The sequence below is a fragment of the Suillus subalutaceus genome (assembly GCF_016647625.1).
Source record: "Suillus subalutaceus strain FC151 chromosome Unknown DFJ58scaffold_104, whole genome shotgun sequence".
In the NCBI taxonomy this organism is placed as follows: domain Eukaryota; kingdom Fungi; phylum Basidiomycota; class Agaricomycetes; order Boletales; family Suillaceae; genus Suillus; species Suillus subalutaceus.
Genome location: NW_024540353.1, coordinates 21,059 through 44,127, shown reverse-complemented (window position 1 = coordinate 44,127; position 23,069 = coordinate 21,059). Strand labels below are relative to the sequence as shown.

General features: G+C 50.2%; 4 protein-coding genes across 4 annotated transcripts; all 4 read left to right on the top strand.

The window, feature by feature from the left end:
* The first annotated feature begins 3 nt into the window (after positions 1–3).
* Positions 4–2,020, top strand: DFJ58DRAFT_687403 (uncharacterized protein). Its single transcript, XM_041383328.1, has 2 exons — positions 4–313; positions 372–2,020. Exons 1-2 carry the CDS (start codon positions 59–61, stop codon positions 1,620–1,622), a joined length of 1,506 nt encoding a protein of 501 aa, XP_041240561.1. The 5' UTR covers positions 4–58; the 3' UTR covers positions 1,623–2,020.
* A 6,945-nt stretch (positions 2,021–8,965) lies between these two features.
* On the top strand, positions 8,966–10,450 carry DFJ58DRAFT_915832 (uncharacterized protein; the record flags this gene model as incomplete). The annotated part of the gene is given in 5 exon segments (XM_041395451.1): positions 8,966–9,010; positions 9,075–9,266; positions 9,286–9,523; positions 9,661–9,753; positions 9,880–10,450. 5 exon segments carry the CDS (start codon positions 8,966–8,968, stop codon positions 10,008–10,010), a joined length of 699 nt encoding a protein of 232 aa, XP_041240560.1. The 3' UTR covers positions 10,011–10,450.
* A 493-nt stretch (positions 10,451–10,943) lies between these two features.
* Positions 10,944–12,167, top strand: DFJ58DRAFT_853250 (uncharacterized protein; the record flags this gene model as incomplete). Its single annotated transcript, XM_041393845.1, is given in 3 exon segments — positions 10,944–11,079; positions 11,522–11,746; positions 11,766–12,167. 3 exon segments carry the CDS (start codon positions 10,944–10,946, stop codon positions 11,939–11,941), a joined length of 537 nt encoding a protein of 178 aa, XP_041240559.1. The 3' UTR covers positions 11,942–12,167.
* A 6,218-nt stretch (positions 12,168–18,385) lies between these two features.
* DFJ58DRAFT_731341 (uncharacterized protein) lies at positions 18,386–19,078 on the top strand (the record flags this gene model as incomplete). Its single annotated transcript, XM_041386024.1, has 3 exons — positions 18,386–18,519; positions 18,571–18,853; positions 18,911–19,078. The coding sequence occupies 3 exons, from the start codon at positions 18,386–18,388 to the stop codon at positions 19,076–19,078; spliced, it is 585 nt and encodes a 194-aa protein (XP_041240558.1).
* Positions 19,079–23,069: the final 3,991 nt, after the last annotated feature.

The window sequence follows — 23,069 nt, the reverse complement described above, 5'->3', positions numbered from 1 at the left end:
TAACTCCATTTAGTCTGGAAGCAGACTCCATCAACGATTCGACGCACAACTAATATCGATGCATCAGGCTCTACTTGTTCCCGAAATCCTCTTGGACATATTCGCGCATGTGAATGAAAGTGCGAACCTACCATCTGATGATGATAATTGCGAGAGATTACTATCTCAACAATCTCTCGCATCGCTTGCAACGACATGCAAAACCTTCCATGAGCCTGCGATGGATTTACTGTGGGCTAACATAGAGGAGTTAGAACCATTGCTAGGCTGTGTAACGAGGCTACATCCAATGATATATAGTAGTGACGCAGAGGTCAGTGCAGCCTAATTCCAATCTTCAGTTCATGAACTCACCGAGCATCTAAACACAGCCCTCCTGGTCTGAAGGCGCCGAACCATTATCCGAGGACGAAGCTCGTCAATTCTTGCGTCATGCCACCCGCGTCCGCTCAATCGATATAGCGTCTGACAGAAATTTTCACCTCTTCACAGTCTTCCCCACCGAGACGTGCATGTTCCCGAGATTGCAGTCATTATTATGGCAGGTCGAGGCTCCCAATAACATATATCTGCACCTCTTCCTGTCCGACACGCTACTTTTTATCTATCTATCAGCAATCCACCCAGCTTCGAATTCCATCGGGACCCGTTGTGATTCTTTGGAGGCCTTGACCATCGGTGATGCGGCTGAGGATCTCACAGCAGACGAGTCGTTCTTGCTGGCCGACACTGTCCGTTCATGCACGCAGCTGACACATCTGGGTTGTCCACCGCTCGAATGGGAAGCATGGAACCACCTCTCCAACCTCCCCACCCTCATCAAATTGGAGATTGGTAGCGGATGCTGGCCATTAGACCGACATGATCTCAAATTCTCACCTTTCCTCAATGTCACCATCCTCAATTTCTATGTACACACGGCTTCATACACTATCACAGCCTTGCAACGCTCAGAATTCCCCTCCCTACTGCAGTTCGAGATGCACGTCCATGTCATGCCTTTGGCACAGGCTGAGCAGCTTTTTAGTGCACTGTCACGATGCAATACATGCCACACACTTGAACACATCGTCATCTTCTCCTTTGATCCAGACGGTGACTCGGATGAAGAGCCCTTTGGTAACTCTTTGACAGCAATCACACAATTCCTTCATTTTACGCAGCTGCGAACCCTAGGCCTCGTTTTTGAAAATTACCCCGTCTACCTTGACAACGACCTTCTTCTAGAAGCCATGTCAAGTTGGCCGCACATTCGCTACATGACTTTAGCAAACCACCAGCTTCGTCCACCTACCATTACATTCCGCGCATTATTCGACGGACTCCAGCTATGTCCCCACTTAGATTCCCTGCAATTACACATCGATGCTGTAAATATCGATATCGATCCTGAAACCGAGTCATTTCAGCATACGTCTCTACAGAAATTCAACGTGGGCTTCTCTAACGTAGAAGATGTTGAAGCTATCGCTCGCCTCATTTTCTCCATGCTCCCTGGCGTCGAACAAGTTAAACACGGGAACGAGGACGATTGGATCAAGGTTAACGAACACCTCAAATATTTGAAATCTTCTGCGGTCCCTGGCCTTCATATTACTCCGGAACCAGCCCCGGCCACCTGAATCCGGGATTTATCTATGTGCCGGGGCAATTATCCTGTAGTTGTCATTGTCGCTTTCGTTCATTATGGTTGTAATTATTCTCTCCCCTCTGACGTGGTTTTCTTGTGCTATCATATCCTAGGAATGTTTAATGTCACCCGATCAAACGATTATCGTGTATCTAGGGCTACGCCGCTCGCAGTTGCATATGCTGGTATCTCCTGACATAATATCTGACACGGAAATCAATACTCATTTATCACGATTTCAATACAGAGTTTTGAAACTCGATTAATATTGTAGTCCTTATGCTGAGTCTCCAGAAACCGACTATCGAGGAGCTCCTTGATGACGACCCCCGTTGTGATACCCTGGTGTACCTGCGTCCAATATCACCCTTAATTCAATGACTCTATCGTGCGGAACTACTGTTTATATTGCCTCGATGTCATCACCCATTCGCTTGCTCTTGCCCAGTGCCTTTTTCCTCCAGCTGCGTTTTCATACCTCACAACCCACAGCATCCTTATACGCATCGTTTTAATGTTGCTCTCGTTCTCATCGCCTTTGTTGCAGATATCGCGATTGTATGGTACTTTATAGCAATGAACTACATATTTCTCGTCCTATCCCCACTTTGAATGTAGTCGGTGCAACGGGAACTTGAGCGACAGGAGATGACCGTAGCAACGATGTCCTTCTGCTCAGCTTCTCAGTCCGCCATGAGAAAGCACCGATGTTATGTATCGCTTAGACGCAATCCACGGCGCACTCGCAACTGCATTTTTGATGGAATCGGCATGCCGTCTCCATCGTTGTGTGCTCTCACAAACCAGCACTAACATCATGAGTGCCATACCGTCAGCTCACGTCGTTCATATGGACAATCCTAAATTCGCTGGGTATGGAATAGAATACGAAGTATGATCCACTGTACACTCGTTCACATCTGATTGTACGTGAAATCTCCATAGTATATCCATTGCTGTAGGCATCATTGGTACTAAGGTCTGCAAATATTGATTTCAGTAAGTGCGAGTAACAGAAATGGCACTGAGGAGACTCACTCCTTTCGGCACTCTTTCCAGTGCCGTCCATGTGCCATGCAGCTCAAATCAAGCTCGGGACCTCTGGGTATCACTAATAAAGTTCCAGGGCTCGAAAATGAATGTCGAGAAGCGGGTGGTACCCAAAATAACAATTGATGTTTGGGCCCTACGACCCATTCACTGTCAACATTCAGGACAAAGGGGGTCGAACCGCGGTCGTCATGGGATGCTCGCTCCGTTAATTCAGAAGTGTTGCGCAACGCATGGATGGAGTTGGGTGAGAAGCAAACGAAGCGATTTTTCCAAGTATTCAATGTTATTGGAGTGGTAGACTCGATGGGATGCATGACGCGATGTTCATCTGATAATGCTGAAGGATTTGACACAGCGCAATATTGCGACGGCTGGCTCATCACTGCATCCCACAGCCGAACAGTGTGATCCTCCGAACCAGTGACGATGCGAGTGCCGTCCGGCGAGAACGAGACCGACCTTACTGAATGAGTGTGCCCCCGCAAGGGTTCACCGACTGGCTCCCCTGTCCCTGCATCCCACAGCCGAACAGTCTTATCGCCCGAACCAGTGACGATGCGAGTACCGTCCGGCGAGAACGAGACCGACCAAACTGGATAAATGTGCCCCCGCAAGGGCTCACCGACTGGCTCCCCCGTCCCTGCATCCCACAGCCGGACAGTCTTATCTTGCGAACCGGTGACGATGCGAGTACCGTCTGGCGAGAACGAGACCGACGAAACTGAAGAAGTGTGCCCGCACAAGAGCTCACCGACTGGCTCCCCTGTCCCTGCATCCCACAGCCGGACAGTCTTATCTTGCGAACCAGTAACGATGCGAGTGCCGTCCGGCGAGAACGAGACCGAGTTTACGGACTGAGTGTGCCCCCGCAAGGGCTCACCGACTGGCTTCCCCGTTCCTGCATCCCACAGCCGAACAGTCTTATCCGAAGAACCAGTGACGATGCGAGTGCTGTCCGGTGAGAACGAGACCGACCAAACTGGATAGATGTGCCCCCGCAAGGGCTCACCGACTGGCTCCCCCGTCCCTGCATCCCACAGCCGAACAGTGTTATCTGAAGAACCAGTGACGATGCGAGTGCCATCCGGCGAGAACGAGACCGAGAAAACTGGAGAAGTGTGCCCCCGCAAGGGCTCACCGACTGGCTCCCCTGTCCCTGCATCCCACATCCGAACAGTGTTATCCCAAGAACCAGTGACGATGCGAGTGCCGTCTGGCGAGAACGAAACCGAGTTTACTTTATCAGTGTGCCCCCGCAAGGGCTCACTGACCGGCTCCCCCGTCCCTGCATCCCACAGCCGAACAGTCATATCCGAAGAACCAGTAACGATGCGAGTGCCGTCCGGCGAGAACGAAACCGACCGAACTAAATCAGTGTGCCCCCGCAAGGGCTCACTGACCGGCTCCCCCGTCCCTGCATCCCACAGCAAAACAGTCTTATCCGAAGAACCAGTGACGATGCGAGTGCCGTCCGGCGAGAACGAGACCGACAAAACTAAATCAGTGTGCCCCCGCAAGGGCTCACCGACGGGCTCCCCTGTCCCTGCATCCCACAGCCGGACAGTCTTATCCAAAGAACCAGTGACGATGCGAGTGCCACCCGGCGAGAACGAGACCGACGTTACTGAATGAGTGTGCCCCCGTAAGGGCTCACCGACTGGCTCCCCCGTCCCTGCATCCCACAGCCGAACAGTTTTATCCGAAGAACCAGTGACAATGCGAGTGCCGTCCGGCGAGAACGAGACCGACCAAACTAAATCAGTGTGCCCCCGCAAGGGCTCACCGACTGGCTCCCCCGTCCCTGCATCCCACAGCCGAACAGTCTTATCCTCCGAACCAGTGACGATGCGAGTGCCGTCCGGCGAGAATGAGACCTGATGAAACTGAATCAGTGTGCCCCCGCAAGGGCTCGCCGACTGGCTTCCCCGTTCCTGCATCCCACAGCCGAACAGTGTTATCCCAAGAACCAGTAATGACGCGAGTGCCGTCCGGCGAGAATGAGACCGACGAAACTGACTCAGTGTGCCCCCGCAAGGGCTCACCGACTGGCTCCCCCGTCCCTCCATCCCACAGCCGAACAGTCTTATCCCAAGAACCAGTGACGATGCGAGTGCCGTCCGGCGAGAACGAGACCGACGAAACTGAAGAAGTGTGCCCCCTGAGCACAGTCTGAACGGCTGGCCAATTTATATCACGTCCAGATGCCACACGAAGAGTATTCGGAAACCGTGCAGAAAACTTTCTCGATAGCAGAGAGTTGGCAGGCAAGAATGGGAGTGCTGATACATACAGATGTGGCGTGCTGTGTAAAATCATGCCGGCGAAGACTTGAATGAACCTCTGTACGTCCATTGCAGTCGACGAGACATCTTTGAATTTGGGATGGCCCTGTGGTTGCGCATGAGCGCTTTATCCGACACTCAGTAGCAGTGTGCTTACCTTCAGCCACTGGGCAATGGGCGGAAGGGCAAGAACTGCACCGCTGAGTGCATTGATCAAGGCGAGTAACTCGAGCCAGAAAAACAGCCGCTCGTTGTCGAAGAACAATTTTACTTCTTTCCCGAGCTCCTTGTCGAAGGGTATGGTTCGTACGTGCGAAGTCCAAAATCGAGAGGAATATGACAGATGTGGGGGGATGCATTTTTGGACTCGTTCTTTCAGCCCGGGGTCTTCGCGATTAGGAAGATACGACGACTTTAAATCACAGATATTGAAACAAAGACCGTGTTCCATCACTCGAAGTGACGCTAATGCAAGGTCGTGTTGCGCCTTTGACAGGTCGATAAAAAACTCTCCACTGGATCGTTCGTCCGTCAAGAAATCATGGAAGGATGCGTGAAGGGGTCGAATTGGGGAATCTGGGTTGGTAGTGCCGCTGAGGAGGGACCCCATGCTTTTCACCACAAGCTCCACGTCGAAACGCTCCTCTTCCTTCGGAAAATGAGACCTCATGGCCGTCAGGGACGCTAAAGGAAGGGGTTCGGCTGTCCCTAGTATTTGTCCCATCACTGAACGAAATCTCGCCAGCCTCGTCAAATGCTGATTCTGCGTATGCAGAGATGTATCCTCTTGCATGATATCTTTTAAAATGAGGCGATACATGCTGTGCAACAACATGTTTCTTTCAGCAGGATCGCGTGACACCACGGTCTTGTAGCAATCCTTTGCAGATAGCCCCACATGGGACTTTTTGATGTATCCGCAAGCGAGACGCGCCCACTCGAAAAGTCCATCAGCTTTCTCAGCGAGGACTGCAAACTCTCTGTCCTGAAAATCCAACCCCTTCAACTCCTTGGATACGTAAGCATGGATATCACGCTTTGCGTCTGCTGGCGGGATATCATCCATCGACATCTGTCGAATATGCTGAACACCACGAAACTCGTCATTGATGTCATCAAGCGGGCGAGAGGTAACGATAAAGCGTAAGTTGCCTGGGAGGTCTGTGATTTTGGGAACGGCGGGGTTTTGATGTTTGCCGGCTAGAATGCGGAGGAGGTCTTTCCGTGTCTCTATTCCACCGCTCTCATCCAGTGCATCGATCACGATCACGATCGGTTCCCTAGTTGACTTAGATGACTTTCCCAGTGGTTCGATAAGAAGCTTCTTCCACTGCTGGATGATATCCGGCGTTTTCTTGAGTGAATTTGTGGTCTTAACTGCATCTGCTAATGCCTGCCTCATCTCCGGATCACGGTCGGCCAGGTCGCGCGCAATCGTGGAAAATATCTTTTCATGGCGACGATCTGCTTCTCGCTGGCGGTCAAAACAGTAACACGAACCAAGCCCTCCCGCATTGTCGAACCAATTAGAAATCTGAGTGTGGGCGATGGCCGATTTACCCTTGCCTGCAGGGCCAGATAGCCACAGCACGCGTGGAATGTTATCCCCAGTGCTGTTGACCCATTCCATGATCTCGGAAAGGATTTTCGTGCGGGTTCCTTGAAGGCATTCTTTTCTGGTATCTAGTCCCGCGCCATCTGCGTAAGTCATACTGCTGAGGTCCAATATATCTTCTGAAAAGGTATGAATATATGTCGAGTTACAAGGACGGAGTTACAAGGACGGCCGAACCCTTACCCGTACGGTGGATGTGTGTGGCTACGTTGCGAGTGACTTGGTCCCGAAAGTTTTGCATGAGCGTATCCAACGCGTTACTGTGCTGTTGGATCGTATCGTTCGTTTCCGAGACAACGTTTTTTCCGAGCCCCGCCCCTGTGATAACGCAAGAAACTTGAGACGGTGCAAAGCCCAACAGCTTGTTAAGACTCACAAAGGTTCTTGGTCTCCGAATAATTTGTGATGAATCGAGCACATTCAAGGGTCCGCTGAGAGATCTGTCGAAGGATAATGCGCATCGACGAGAGTTGATCAAGCATCTTGTTTTGTGTTATGAGGCTGTAAACCTGACACAACTTCTTGAGAAGTCCGTGCACCGCTTTGTCGCGATCCACTTGCGCTAGAATAATCTGCACAAATGATTGCTGAGCGGTGGGAGAGAGGGGAGAGAAAATGAAAACACACTTTGGCTGCAGAAGACAAGATGTCCAGCGCGATCTTTGCATATGGATGTAGCTATGGAAGTAGATTAGTTAGGTTCCGATCCAAAGAAGGGTCCATACATTTGCGATCTTCTCTATAACTTCGTCGAATATCCTGAGAGGTTGAAGATATTTATCCTTGAAATTGTCAACAACATCAAGATAGGCTTGTGCGTCTTGGCCAACAGATGCCACGGTTCTCGCAGGTCCCCAAAGTCGATGCATGCGTTTTGTAGTATGCTGTGCATTCTGAAGTGCCGATTGGGTCTCAGCCACTTCCACACCAGACGGACCAGCCTGAACCTGCGTGGCCACCAAAATTTAAAGAGAGCACAAAGACTGAAGGGCAAATTTGGGAACCTACCTCGATATTCGGGGGAGCAGGGCTACGGCTACGGGAATCCTTCGAGCGCTTGTTGCAATCGTAATCGTATTCCAGGACACTCACTACACATGCAAGTTGACTCACCGAGATCCTTAACTTGTCCTTGACCTCCCCAAGAAACCGACGGGCTTTGCCATGCCGGGGTTGGTGCTAATGCGTCAATGTCAGTGTTTGAAGTGAATTAAGCGATCCTCGAAAATCACGTACCTCACTTCCACCAGCTGCTGTTTCGCTAGATTCGTGGTTTTGCCATTGAGTAGCATTCCTGGATGAGTTGCCTGTGCTCATTGTGAATAGTAGTTGAAGCGAAGATAAGAGGCCCACATCATTTATATAAAATAACAGGCCATTAACGCCTCGAGGCAATATTTGTTCCAGTGTGTCGCAAGCGCTAATCGATAAGCATTTGCATTTGAATTTTGAACACGTTCTTCTGATGGTCGAATGTTGGATGATTGTGACAAAAATAGACTCGGCAATGCTTGTGACATGACCCTTCCTCTAACATACGCATCACCAACGTCATCAACCCTGCTAGTGCTACCGCGGCAACCCCCTTCAACATCTCCACTTTTCCACAAAAGAAGGCTGGCGCTCCCTTACAAATGATCATTTTCACCCGCCATCTTCAGCATGTTTGAGCGGGTAGGTACCCAAGACAGACGACTGCACCATCCGCGTTGTCAGTGACGGTGCAAAAGTCAGGAAGGGTCCTAGGTTCTGATTGGTACCAAGATCGATCCTATCATGATGCAGAGTGTTATCACGTCATAACAACTACTTTTCGTCTGTTCAATCTCGTCTAGATTTCACTCACCGAACGCGACATACGCACCATCAACGTCATGCAGCCACCGCACCCTCATGGAAAACTGGCTTCTCTAACGTAGCAGATGCTGAAGTTGCCACTCGTATCGTTTTCCTGCATGTTCCCTTGCGTCGATCAAGTTGGCCATGCGGACTGAGAGGTGAACCGGTACCTTGAAATTTTTTCAATCTTCTGGCTGTCCTATTACACCGGAACTAGTCCCGGCGACCTGAAGTGGGGATTGTCCGGCGATTGTACTGGAGTCCTAGTTGTTGAAGGTTGCAACTGTTTTCTCCCCTCTGGTGTCGAATGGCTGAACGATGTAGGTTTGTGTTATGCATGTCCTAGCTGGGTATTAATAACACGATCGAACGAATGGTTATCGTGTATGTAGGGCTACACCGCTCAAGCATAAGCTGTCGCATTTGCCAGCGTCACTCAAGGTATCATTTCTTATCATTCCACATACGGTGCTGTTCTCTCGTGGTCTATTCGTAAAGTTACACCGAAATACACCTATTCTCCAAAAGCGTTGAACCCTCTCACGAATGATCTCGTTGCATATGCTTCGAACACCATCAATCATCTTCTTTGTCTGTCACCATCATCCCTAAAGTGTCCGACACAACCTGCCATAGATACCCACCTGTTCCGTAGGGCGTGACGCTCTTAAGCCGGGGTGCCATCGCATGCAAAAACTGCGAGATCGAGATTGACTCCCCCGTCCGCGTTAGCTCTGGCGATGGCTCACGCAAAGGGCGCACAGGGTACTTGATCTCGATAGGCAACGGCCCGACTTCTAGTTTGATGAAGCGTGGGTTGGGTTGCAGACCTACTTCGTCTTCGTCTGTATTATTATTTCTGTCAGCGCATCGACCCGCACAGTGGCATTCAGGCAGAGCGAGATCTCGCGCAACTCGCGACAACGCCTGACAAGGATATTCAATGCATACAAGGATACGGGGGTGTTACGCAGTCCCAAGTCAAAAATTTGGAAATGGGGGCATGTACGAGCGAGCGCGGAGATGTCGGCGTCGGTGAGTATGATCGAGGTTGCGGGGCCGGGAGAGAGCACGAGGGTGCTGAGGCCTGCAAGACTCTGGTGCGTGAGTAGGGAGTGAAAGTCAAAAGAGGGGATGGGAGGCGTTGGCAAAGCCAACAACAGTACTTGCATTTCTCGGTTAGGATGATGTGCTCTAGTTTTGTGTTTGTGTGGATGAGAGATGTGGATAATTGGGACCAGGTGTTGGCTGGAATGTAATGTCCTGCATTGAACTAGATTGTTTTGAGGTCGAGGAATGCGATGTTGGAGGAATTGAATTTGAAGATTCGGAAGGTGCGCAGGAAAGATATGAAAAGGTCCAAAGTGTCATCGGATGAGATATGCAAGTGGGTGAGTGCGACAAAGGGCTGGGGGATGCGAAGAGGTGTGGTAGGTATACCTGTGAGACCTAGCTTTAAGGTGAGGGATCAGAGAGATGGCCAGGGTACAATGACGTTGAGCATGGTGCTCGAGACATCATGCCAGTGGCATGTCAAAGAAAGCTCGGTGAGACCATCGGGATAGCTCATAAGGAGCGATTCAATTTGTGAGGAATTTTTGTCGGCCCCAAGGACGCTTCCCTTTATCTCAAGAGCTTTGAGACGGTGGGCAGAGGTAGGTAGTACAGGGATGATGGCTTTGCGAAATGTTAATGAAGAAAAGAGGGGAGATTTTTTTTTTGGCACACGCAAGGAGGGAAGGGTATGCAGTGTTGTCTTGTCATGGTTGGGAGAGAATCCGTATGCGGGAAGTGAGAGCTAATGGACGGAATGTATCAAGATGGAGCACGGAACGTCTGTATGAGAAAATGAGAGGCCAGAAGCTTCTCAGATTAGAATTAAGAATGTCGAGTGCTGAATCTGAACGTCAACCATGTGCATGAGTTTCCGGTGATGGTATAACATTAGGCAATAAATGTGAGCAGAAACGTCGTCATCGTATATCGTTGAATACAAAATAAAATACGCAAAGTAAGGTGCGGGGAAGTGTCTGAATAAGGAAACTCCTGGAAGCCTTTGCACACGAACCCCTCGAATATTTGGAATCTTCTACGGTCCCATCGGGCCACCCCGGCCATCTGAATTCGGAATTAATGTGCCGGGGCATGGTTGTAATGCATTTGTTGTGCTTATTTAATGACAATGATACCCGGCCGAACGAACTATTCGCCCATGCAGGCCTTCCCAGTTCCATCATACACCTATTACTAACAGCTCCATCATCGATCGCTATGATCTTGCTGTACTAACCAAAAACACCTCATCAGCATCATTCTTAATTCTCACCCTCTCCTCGTCGCACCCACCAAACGAGAATACACATCATCGACGTCGTCGATCCTTTCTATGCAGCCATCACCCGTTCACCCAGCAGCCAAGCTCCTTGTCATGGCCTTGCAAGCTCAAGAGTCCAAAGTGCGTTCTTCTCTAACTCATTTCTTATCTACTTGTTAACTTAATTCAGATGGGTGTTCTACTACAAACATGGCCATCATTCTCTCAGGAGAATTACTCAAGAAATCAGAGATTCTGAGAGAACCTTCTCGTGATGGGCCTCCACCTTGGCGAAGTCCGGATCAGGGGATACAGATTCGCATGCCAGTGCTCGGTGAACTCGGAAGTGAGTTACTTCCTCATTCTGTTTACGTTTTCTTATGAAGCGGTGCGAATTTATCGACATCTAGCCTTTCACAGAAGAACAGCTCTCAAATCCGTTTCACTCCCGTCGAGGAACAACAACTTGAAAGAGTATTTATCCTCTATCCAATCACCCTCTACATCTACTAACTATCAATTCACATATCTTCAAAGGAATCGCCGATTCAGGCATAATATGATAAAAGTCAGCATCGCAGGTTCATCCACTAGTGTCCTCGCCCTACACTACCTCAATCGCTTCAACATCACAAAGTCCTCTCCAAATTCGACCTCTGCTGCATAGCTCGTGTCGTCAACGCCACACCTCTCACGTGCATCGGCACACCACCCCAGAGGAAGCAGGCTACGTCGACATCCTTGAGACGACGAAGATCAGTGGAGACTGCTTTACTGTCCTCCGTCAGCTCGTTCCCATGGGTATCAAGAACACACAAAGACGCGCACAGCGACAATCGTGCTTAGTGGACCAACAGCCAACCATCTTGACGACCTCGACAACAGCGTCAATGTGATCGAATCCCTTATAGAAGATCCACGGCTAGTTCCTGGTCCAAGCACGACAGAACCAGAACTAAGCAAGCTTCTCATCGAGGCAAACGGGAGCGGGATAAGGAAGCTGGCACAACACTGTGAGGCGGAATGCCACAGTACTCAAATTCATACCTAGAACACTCGCTGAGAACGCGCTGGGAGGTGCTGAGGGTAACGAAGTTCTCAACTCGATTGTAGTCCTTAGATTCTTCCTGCTGAGTCTCCAGAAACCGACTATCGAAGGGCTCCTTGACGAGGACACCAGTTGCGATACCTGGTGCCCCTGCGTCTAATATCACCCTCAATTCAATGTCCCTATCGTGTGGAACTTCTACTCTTCATGTTGCCTCGATGATATCCTCCATTTGCTTGCTCTTGTCCAGTGCCTTTTTCCCTCTAGCTGTGTTTTCATCCCTCACAGCTCACAACATCCTTACACGCATCGTTCTCACCGCCTTTGCCGTAGACATCGCAATTGTATGCTGTACAGTATAGCAATGAACTATATATTTCGTCCCATCTCATTGTTAGCCCACTTTGAATGTACTCAGGAGTCGGTGCAACGCGAACTTGAATGACCACAGATGACCGCACAGATGTCCTTCGGTTCAGCTTCTCAGTCCGTCAACAGAAACCACCAATGTTATGCATCGCTTTGACGGAATCCACGGCGTACTCGCAACCGCATTTTGGCGGAATCCGCATGCCTTGTCCGTCGTTATGTGCTCTCACAAACCAGCACTGACATCGCGAGTGCCATACTATCAGCTCACGTCGTTCACATGGACAATCCTAAATTGGCTGGATATGAAATAGAATATGAAGTAGGATCCACCGCACACTCGTTCACATCTAATTTCTCCATAATAGATCCATTGCTGCAAGCAACGTTGGTACTAAGGTCTGCAAATATTGATTTTAGTAAGTGCAAGTAGCAGAAAGGGCTTTGAAGAAACTCACTCCTCTCGACACTTCTGCCAATGCTGTCCATGTGCCATGCGGCTCAAATCAAGCTCGGGACCTCCTCTGGGTATCACCAATGTAGTCACAGGGTTATAGAATGAGTATCGAGAAGCGGGTGGTACCCAGAACAAGAGTCGATGTTTGGGTCCTGCCACCCATCCACTGTCAAAATTCAGGATAAAGGGGGTCGAACGGCAGTCATCATGGGATGCTCCCTCCGTTAATTCAGAAGTGTTGCGCAACGCATGGATGGAGTTGGACGAGAAGCAAACGAACTGATTGTTCCAAGTATTCAATGACATGGGAGTGGTGGACTGAATGGGATACATGATGCGATGTTCATCTGATAATGCTGAAGGATTTGATACAGCGCAATATTGCGACGGCTGGCTCATCACTGCATCCCATAGCCGAACAGTTTTATCGTGCGAACCAGTGACGATGCGAGTGCCGTCCGGCGAGAACGAGACCGACACTACTGAATTAGTGTGCCCCCGCAAGGGCTCACCGACTGGCTCCCCTGTCCCTGCATCCCACAGCCGAACAGTGTTATCGCGCGAACCAGTGACGATGCAAGTGCTGTCCGGCGAGAACGAGACCGACCAAACTGAATCAGTGTGCCCCCGCAAGGGCTCACCGACCGGCTCCCCCGTCCTTGCATCCCACATCCGAACAGTGTTATCCCAGGAACCAGTGACGATGCGAGTGCCGTCCGGCGAGAACGAGACCGAGTTTACTGGATGAGTGTGCCCCCGCAAGGGCTCACTGACCGGCTCCCCCCGTCCCTGCATCCCACAGCCGAACAGTGTTATCTTGCGAACCAGTGACGATGCGAGTACCATCCAGCGAGAACGAGACCGAGTTTACTGAATCAGTGTGCCCCCACAAGGGCTCACCGACTGGCTCCCCTGTCCTTGCATCCCACAGCCGAACAGTCATATCTTGAGAACCAGTGACGATGCGAGTGCCGTCCGGCGAGAACGAGACCGAGTTTATTGAACGAGTGTGCCCCCGCAAGGGCTCACCGACTGGCTCCCCTGTTCCTGCATCCCACAGCCGAACAGTGTTATCCACAGAACCAGTGACGATGCGAGTGCCGTCCGGCGAGAACGAGACCGACAAAACCGAATCAGTGTGCCCCAGCAAGGGCTCACCGACTGGCTCCCCCGTCCCTGCATCCCACAGCCGAACAGTTTTATCCGAAGAACCAGTGACGATGTGAGTGCCGTCCGGCGAGAACGAGACTGACATTACAAAAGAAGTGTGCGCCCGCAAGGGCTCATGGACTGGCTCCCCCATCCTTGCATCCCACAGCCGAACAGTCTTATCAAAAGAACCAGTGACGATGCGAGTGCCGTCCGGCGAGAACGAGACCGACGCTACAAAAAAAGTGTGCCCCCGCAAGGGCTCACCGACTGCCTCCCCCGTCCCTGCATCCCACAGCCGAACAGTCTTATCCCAAGAACCAGTGACGATGCGAGTGCCGTCCGGCGAGAACGAGACCGACCAAACTGAATGAGTGTGCCCCTGCAAGGGCTCACCGACTTGCTCCCCTGTTCTTGCATCCCACAGCCGAACAGTGTTGTCGTGCGAACCAGTGACGATGCGAGTGCCGTCCGGCGAGAACGAGACCGAGTTTATTGAACGAGTGTGCCCCCCGCAAGGGCTCACCGACTGGCTCCCCTGTTCCTGCATCCCACATCCGAACAGTGTTATCCCAAGAACCAGTGACGATGCGAGTGCCGTCCGGCGAGAACGAGACCGACGTTACTGAATGAGTGTGCCCCCGCAAGGGCTCACCGACTGGCTCCCCCGTCACTGCATCCCACAGCCGAACAGTGTGATCCCAAGAACCAGTGACGATGCGAGTGCCGTCTGGCGAGAACGAGACCGACGTTACTTTATCAGTGTGCCCCCGCAAGGGCTCACCGACTGGCTCCCCCGTCACTGCATCCCACAGCCGAACAGTGTGATCCCAAGAACCAGTGACGATGCGAGTGCCGTCTGGCGAGAACGAGACCGACGTTACTTTATCAGTGTGCCCCCGCAAGGGCTCACTGACCGGCTCCCCTGTCCCTGCATCCCACAGCCAAACAGTCTTATCCCAAGAACCAGTGACGATGCGCGTGCCGTCCGGCGAGAACGAGACCGATGTTACTTCATCAGTGTGCCCCCGCAAGGGCTCACCGACTGGCTCTCCCGTCCCTGCATCCCACAGCCGAATAGTCTTATCCTCCGAACCAGTGACGATGCGAGTGCCGTCCGGCGAGAATGAGACCGAGTGTACTGAATCAGTGTGGCCCCTGAGCACGGTCTGAACAGCTGGCCAATTTATATCACGTCCAGATGCCACATGAAGAGTATTCGGAAACCGTGCAGAAAACTTTCTCGATAGCAGAGAGTTGGCAGGCGAGAATGGGAGTGCTGATACATACAGATGTGGCGTGCTATGTAAAATCATGCCGCCGAAGACTTGAATGAACCTCTGTACGTCCATTGCGGTCGACAATACATCTTTGAATTTAGGATGGCCCTTTGGTTGCGCATGAGCGCTTTATCTGGCACTCAGTAGCAATGCACTTACCTTCAGCCACTGGGAAATGAGGGAGAGGGCAGGAACTGCGCCGCCGAGCGCATTGATCAGGGCGAGCGACTCGAGCCAGAAAAACAGCCGCTCGTTGTCGAAGAACAATTTCACTTCGTTCGCGAGCTCCTTGTTGAAGGGTATGGTTTGTAAGTGCGAAATCCAAAATCGAGAGGAATATGACAGATGTGGGGGGATGCATTTTCGGACTCGTTCTTGTAACCCGGGATCTTCGTTATTAGGCAGATACGACGACTTTAAATCACAGATATTGAAGCGAAGGCCGTCTTTCACGTCTTTCATCACTCGAAGTGATGCGAATGCAAGGTCGCGTTGCGCCTTTGACAGGTCGATAAAAAATTCTCCACTGGATCGTTCGTCCGTCAAGAAATCATGGAAGGATGCGTGAAGGGGTCGGATTGGGGAATCTGGGTTGGTGGTGCCGCTAAGGAGGGAACCCATGCATTTTACCATAAGCTCCACATCGAAATTGTCTTCTTGCGTTGGAAAATGGCGTCTCATGGCGTTCAGGGAAGCTATAGGAAGGGGCTCAGCTGTACCTAGTATTTGTCCCATCACTGAGCGAAATCTCGCTAGCGCGGTCGAACGCAGTTTCTGCGAATGCTGGATATTGGTAGATGTATCCCCGTGCATGATATCTGTTAAAATGAGGCGATACATGTCGTACAACAGCACGCTTCTCTCAGCAGGATCGCGTGACACCACAGCCTCGTAGCAATCCATTCGACATAGCCCAGGATGAGACTTTTTGATGTATCCGCAAGCGAGACGCGCCCACTCGAAAAGTCCATCAGCTTTCTCAGCGAGGACTGCAAACTCTCTGTACTGAAAATTCAACCCCCCCAACTCCTTGGATACATAAGCATGGATGTCACGCTTTGCGTCTGCTGGCGGAATATCATCCATCGACATCTGTCGAATATGCTGAACATCACGAAACTCGTCATTGATGTCATCAAGCGGGCGAGAGGTAACGATGAAGCGTAAGTTGCCTGAGAGGTCTGTGATTTTGGGAACGGCGGGGTTTTGATGTTTGCCAGCTAGAATGCTGAGGAGGTCTTTCCGTGTTTCGACTCCACCGCTCTCGTCCAGTGCATCGATCACGATCACGATGGGTTCCCCAGTTGACCCAGATGACTTCTCCAGTGGTTCGATGAGAAGCTTCTTCCACTGCTGGATGATATCCGCCGTTTTCTTGAGCGAATTCGCAGTCTTAACTGCATCTGCCAATGCCTGCCTCATCACTGGATCATGGTCAGCCAGGTCGTGCGCGATCGTGGAAAAGATCTTTTCGTGGCGACGATCTGCTTCTCGCTGGCGGTCAAAACAGTAACACGAACCAAGTCCTCCCACGTCTTCGGACCACTTAGCAATGGTGTGGGCGATGGCTGATTTGCCCTTGCCCGCAGGGCCAGATAGCCACAGCACACGTGGAACGTTGTCCCCAGTGCTGTTGACCCATTCCGTAATCTGGGAAAGGATATCCGTGCGCGTCCCTTCAAGGCATTGTTTTCTGGTATCTAGTCCCGCACCCTCTGCATAAGTCATACCGCTGAGGTCCAATATTTCTTCTGAAAAGTATTAATATATGTCAAGTCATAAGGACGTCCGAACCCTTACCCGTACGGTGGACGTGTATGACTATGTCGTGAACCTGTGTGCCTATGTCGTGGACACCTATGGCTACGTCGCGAGCAACCTGGTCCCGGAAGTTTTGCATAAGCCCCTCGAATACGTCATTGTACTTTTTGATCGTATCGTCCGTTTCCGAGAGGACGTCCTTTTCAAGTTTCTCCCCTGCGATCATGGTAGAAGCTCGAGACGGTACAAAGCGCAACAGCTTGTAACACTCACAAAATTTCTTGGTCTCCGAATATTTTGTGATAAACTGAGCACATTCACGGGTCTGCTGAGAAATATTTCCAAGGATAGCGTGCATCGACAAAATTTGTTTAAGGTTCTCGTCTTGTGTCATGAAGCTGTAAACTTCATATATCTTCTCGAGAAGTTTGAGCACCGCTGCGTCGCGATCTGCTTGAGCTAGAATAATCTGTACAGATGATTGCTAAGCGGTAGGAGATAGGAACAGATAAAGAGACAACATACTTTGGCAGCAAAAGACAACACGCCCAGTGCCATCTTTGCATATGGATGTACCTGTAGAACTACATTAGTTCGGTTCCGATTCGAGAGGAGGGCCTGCATACATCCGCAATCTTCTCAATGACTTGGTCGAATATCCTGAGGGGTTTGAGATATGTATCCTGGAAACTGTTAGCAGCATCGAGATCCGCTTGTGCGTCTTGGCCAACAGACGCCACAGTTATGGCAGGTCCAGAAAGTGGATGCATGCGTTTTGTAGCCTCTTGTGCATCCCGAAGTGCCGATTGGGGATCAGCCTCGACTTCCACACCAGACGATGCAGCCTGATCCTGGGTGGCCACCAAAATTTAGAGAGAGCACAGAGACTAAAGGGCAAGTTTGAGAACCTACCTCGATATTCGGGAGAGCACTGGCAGGGCTACTAGTACGGCTACGGGAATCGTTTGAGGGCTTGTTGCAGTGTTAGTCGTATTCCAGGATCTCATTACGCATGCTCGTGGACTCACCGATACCCTTGACTTATTTGCACCGTCCTTAGATTTGTGGGTTTGTTGAGTGGAATGCCTCGACGATTTGCCTTTCCTCCGAGTCATTGTGAATAGCAGTTGAAGAGAGTTGAAGAGAAGTAAGATAAGAGACCCATAAAACAACAGGCTGTTAACGCCTCTGAGTCGAGGCAATACTTGGCAATTGCAGCGCTAAGCGATAAGAATTTGAATTTGAATTTCGACCCCCGTTCTTCTGATCGTCGAATGTTGGATGATTGTGACAAAAATAACCTCAAGCAACACGACTCCACCATCCACGTTGTCAGCGACATGGTGCAAAAGTTAACAAAGGTCCCGATTTCTGATTGGTAGCAAGATCGATCCAACTACTTTTCGTCCGTTCAATCTGTTGTTGGAGACTAGACTGTTGTACTAATAAGCCAAGAATATTGTTCTTAATTCTCCTCGTCTCACCCACCGAACGCGACATACGACGCATTGCATCAGGCACCGCACCCTCTTAATCCTCAACGTTGCAACCTCCACTTTTTCACCAAGAAGACTGGCGCTCCCTTCAAATGGTCGTTTCCATCCGCCACCCCCAGCGTGTCCTAGATGCCCTCCCGTCAGTCAAGCAGGTACCCAAGGCAGACAACTCCGCCATCCACGTCATCAGCGCCAGGGTGCAAAGTCCAACATCATTGCCGTATCCGTACGTTCTGAGCTCTCTAGATCAGATACTATTGCACCACTTTTAGGACAGGATCAGTCCTTATTCGGCATTATTCTTCATCCGACTCGGATACCTAGATACTGACTGTTCCTCAGGTATACGTTCACCTCTTCCGCCTTCTTACAAAATCCACGACATCGCTACGAAATCTATTCTGCATGTCCTTTTTCTCCCAATGTCTTTCAAGAACAATGCTTATCAAGGCACCGATCCTCCGGAAGAAGTCCTCAAGGCAGGTGCACTCTACCACGAGTGTGGTATCGTTAGCCTACGGATGCCAAGTCTTGCGATGACGGACGCTGCCGACGCACAGGTAGGTGAGTCAGTTTGCTTGGTTGGTGACGATGTCGATGATGACGGATACGCGCAGGCCACGAACTTGGTGTATATGACAGAGTCCACAACATATAGGACGAATAAATTCCATGAACTTATCGAGCTATGGAGGGCGAACAGCACCGAACTTGCAACGATATCATACAACATGACAAATTGCAAGCGCGCCACAACCGTATTGGTTCCTTCCCTCCCGCGATAAGCAACACACTTCCTCATCCGCCTAGTATTACTTGACTGAATTCCTTGACAACCTCCAAACCCTCCAAACACGCATCCAGCACTCTCCAGGGCCCCTACTCCCAAACCACAGCCGCTTACCCTGGTCCTACACAACGTCAACCATCGTCGCTCACGTTTCCGACGCATGCTGACTTTGTGGTTATCGGCTCCGGTATTACTGGGACGTCGTTTGTGAGGAGTATTTTGGATAGTCCAAGCGCTGATGGGCATTTGTTGTGTTGGAAGCGGGAAATGTGTGTTCTGGGAGGTAAGTATCGCATTGACTGTTTCATAAAGCAGCGCATTAGGCATATCTCACTGCCTCTATATCATTAGCTACACCTCGCTCAAGCGTAATCACAGACAAGTTATCGCCCAAAAGATGATTAAATTGAGGTTGGTGTATCTCGAGGGACTACGAAACATCGCAGAGCAGGAAGGCATTCTTGTAGGATATCAGTAGCGGGAAGTAGAATCAGTAGATGTGTTTTATAACTCGAATATGTTGGAGAAGGAGAAGACAAAGGTCCAAAGTTTCCCGTGCGTCTAAGCTGTGCCCATTCTCCCGGCTTTCCCCGGTTTTCTCCCCTACTCAAGCACGCCCCTTTACTCTCGTACGGTCGCCATCTGTCGGGTTAAGGTTGCAAACTCTCAAGTGCATTTATGTGTGCTCACTGGCGATTTACTTCCTGTTTCTTTACTCCTGTTCAGTTGTGTCAGATGCCTATCTACTGTTTCAGTGTATGGGACTTCACATTCCTTTGTCCATAGGCCATGAAATAGCTAGGTTCTAGGTGGGTACATCGCTGTGCAATGTCCATTAACTCAAACTCTGATCATCCCAGTCATGCGTGTGGTATCAATTTATGCTCAGAACGAGCTGGCGCCAGACCAGACAGATTAGTATTAGCGAGGGATGGCCAGCAAAATGCAGTATGACATCTGGCTTCATTTGCATGTTAACGAGGTGGGTCTTTTTCATTTGCGGGGTTATGCTATTGAAGTCCTGACGCAGATCAGGCTTACCTTGAACGATTCGGGTCCTGCCAACCTGTTTCGCGTCGTCATCAATCCCCAAAGCTTTTCGCAATCTGTGGAAAATTCATTCCATCGTTCGTATCTCTTTCGGGACCAGTTCTGCGAGCGCCATTGTTTCTGTTGGTTTGTTTTGATATCTTGTACTCATTTGTAACCTGGTGCCGTTCGTTCTGACATCTGCCTGAAGGTACTCGTCGATGCACTCGTCATCTCAATATGTCAGTCTGTTAAGACATCCTGATAAATGTGACAGGTCGGCTCCCTGTTCATTCCACCTTTCGTTCGAAGAAAAATGGAGTCCTCAGGTATGTGTATCATTTCCAAGTGAGATCCCTGAGTTAATGTGCGCTGCCGTTGCGTCTTACCAGAATCAGCGCTTTGTCCATGCCTGTTGGCATTCGAAAAGAAGTGCATGCCTTCGTTGGCGCATTCATCCTATCGTCTGTTGCATCTGAGCAGCAAACTTTGGGACACTCAAAAAATGAGCCAAGCTGACGAAGTTACCGATGTGTTTTTCTCAATCTAGAATCTATGCAGGTCATCTCTGACGCACTGTAAAGTACTGAGACTAGGTAGAGTGTTGGCTAAGATCTCTTCCGGCGGTATAATGAGGTGCTTGCTCCTTCTCTTCGTCTTATAGTACTTCTCCAGGATACAGAGCTCATGGAAGGCGCGTTTCGTCTGGAACTGCGATCATTCGGTAGGCCCTTTTTCATACCATTTACAGCCATCTGCTAAATCGTCCCCCCCCTGCAAGGATTACAAACGATGCACCATACACCCAATTTTTGGGGTTTCTCGCATACTTCCCTCATTTCCTTCCGCGACCTTAACGATCACTCATGAGCAGTTCTTCGGAGGTTCATCATAACGCCCTCCAACAGCTTCGCGAGTCAGTCTGTCCCTCCTAGTCTCATATACAAAGATTCACATTGTCACGCATTTATCACGAGTTCAATGCAGAGTTATGGGACTCAATTGTAGTCCTTAGACTATTCCCGTCGAGTCTCCAGAAATCCACTATCGAAGAGCTCCTTGACGAAGATGCCCGTTGTGTTAACCTGGTGTACTGGCGTCCAATATCACCTATCGTGCCGGAACCTCTCCTACTCTTCACATTGCCTCAATTTCATCCTCCTTTCGCTTGCTATTGCCTGATGCCTTTTCCCTCCCGCTGTTTGTTCATGCCTCACGGCTCATATCATCCTTACACGCATTGTTTTCATGGTGCTCTCGTTCTCACCGCTTTCGTCGTGGATATCGCGATTACATGTTGCACTGTACAGTGAAAACAATGAATTACATGTTTCGCCTGTTTTCTCAGATTTCAGCCCACTTTGAATGTACTCGCTGCAACGGGAACTTGAACGACCACAGATGCACGCAACAACGATGTCCTTCTGTTCAGCTTTACAGTCCGCTATGAGGAAGTACCGATTGTATACAGTTCAACACGATCATCATCCACAGTGCACTCGCAGCCGCATCTCTGATGGGATCGGCATGCCTGGTCCCTCGTTACGTGCTCTCACATGAGACCAATAGCTTCACCCACATTCAGGAATTCATCGCTCATCAATTTCATCGGTCGATAAGTTTGTCGCTGGTAACCGGAACATCTGGTAACACCAAATTCTCATCTGTATCTCCAGCACGGATGAATTGTTGTTTGGCCTTACGAGACAACCCATCTTCAAATCGCTGCCACCATCAATCAAATAGCAGATTGACACCGGGAGACCTCACCTTGGCACATTTTCAACGCATCCACAGAATACCTTGCCTATTTTACGGTTTCGCTCATGGAGACAGCGATGGCTTCCACGTCGACTAAAGCAGCCACTGCGAAATCGATTCTGACACATCAATAACATAGCGAGCGAATTCCTACTTTCCAGACAGCCAGTGAATGATCAGCGGAACTCGGGACAAGGCCACTCGGCAATGGGATCTGAAGGCGGGCAAGGAGATTAAGGAAGGGTAAGGTGTTTATGAGGAGAAGGTGGTGACAGTGTCGGTGGAGCGGTGCATCCGCGACTATGCCTGCGCGTAGCGAGCGAGGCAAGAAGTGGTGGAGAGCACTACGCTACGACAAAGCTCGCAAGACGCTAAGTGGCTGACCAAGCTACGGCTGCTACTCCGCTCATATCCAGCGGTATCAAGTGATGGTCGATAGGTTGTCGCTGCTGGTGTGGCAGCTTGAAACTGGTGGCTCCAGTGGTCCGTCCGGGGATGGTGGTTGGGTGCGTGCGGTTCGATTCTCTACTATTTGAAGAAGCTCGCAGTGAAGTTAGATACCGGGGACTGCCTTGATGTCTGGGATATCCGATCACAGAAATCGGTTGTGAGGATAGGAAAATCCCTTGGATAGTACTTGGATGAACTTGCTATGAAAGCGCAGAGATTAAGGGAGATGATAACACAAAGTTCATTGTGACGTTCACTATTTAGCGTGTTGAAGTTCAAGGACAACGGCAGAGAATACTAGTGCATCCAAACAAAATGGCAGCATCAAAGTCTGAATTTTGGTGGTTCAAACAACAATAATGTAACCCCACGACTAATGACGGTATGCAAGGCCCAAGGAACAGCGAGTATCAGGCAAACGCGGAAGCGGGGAAACAGGGATAGAGAACGGGTAGCAAAGTACACGGCCGATGGCGACATCAAGCGACTGTAGAAATAATAGGTAGATGAGGGAAGTTAAGAACTCGACAGAAATGAGATGAAATAAACGAAACAGATATTGGTGGACACACGCGACTATTGGACAGCGCTACCGTTGCATCTCCCTTGAACGAAGAACCAGTGACGATGCCAGTAGTACCGTCCGGCGAAAACGAGACCGAGTCAACTGAATCAGTGTGCCCTCTCAAGGGCATACCAACTAGTATCCTAAGAACTAGCGATGATCGCTGCGTCACAATTAATCC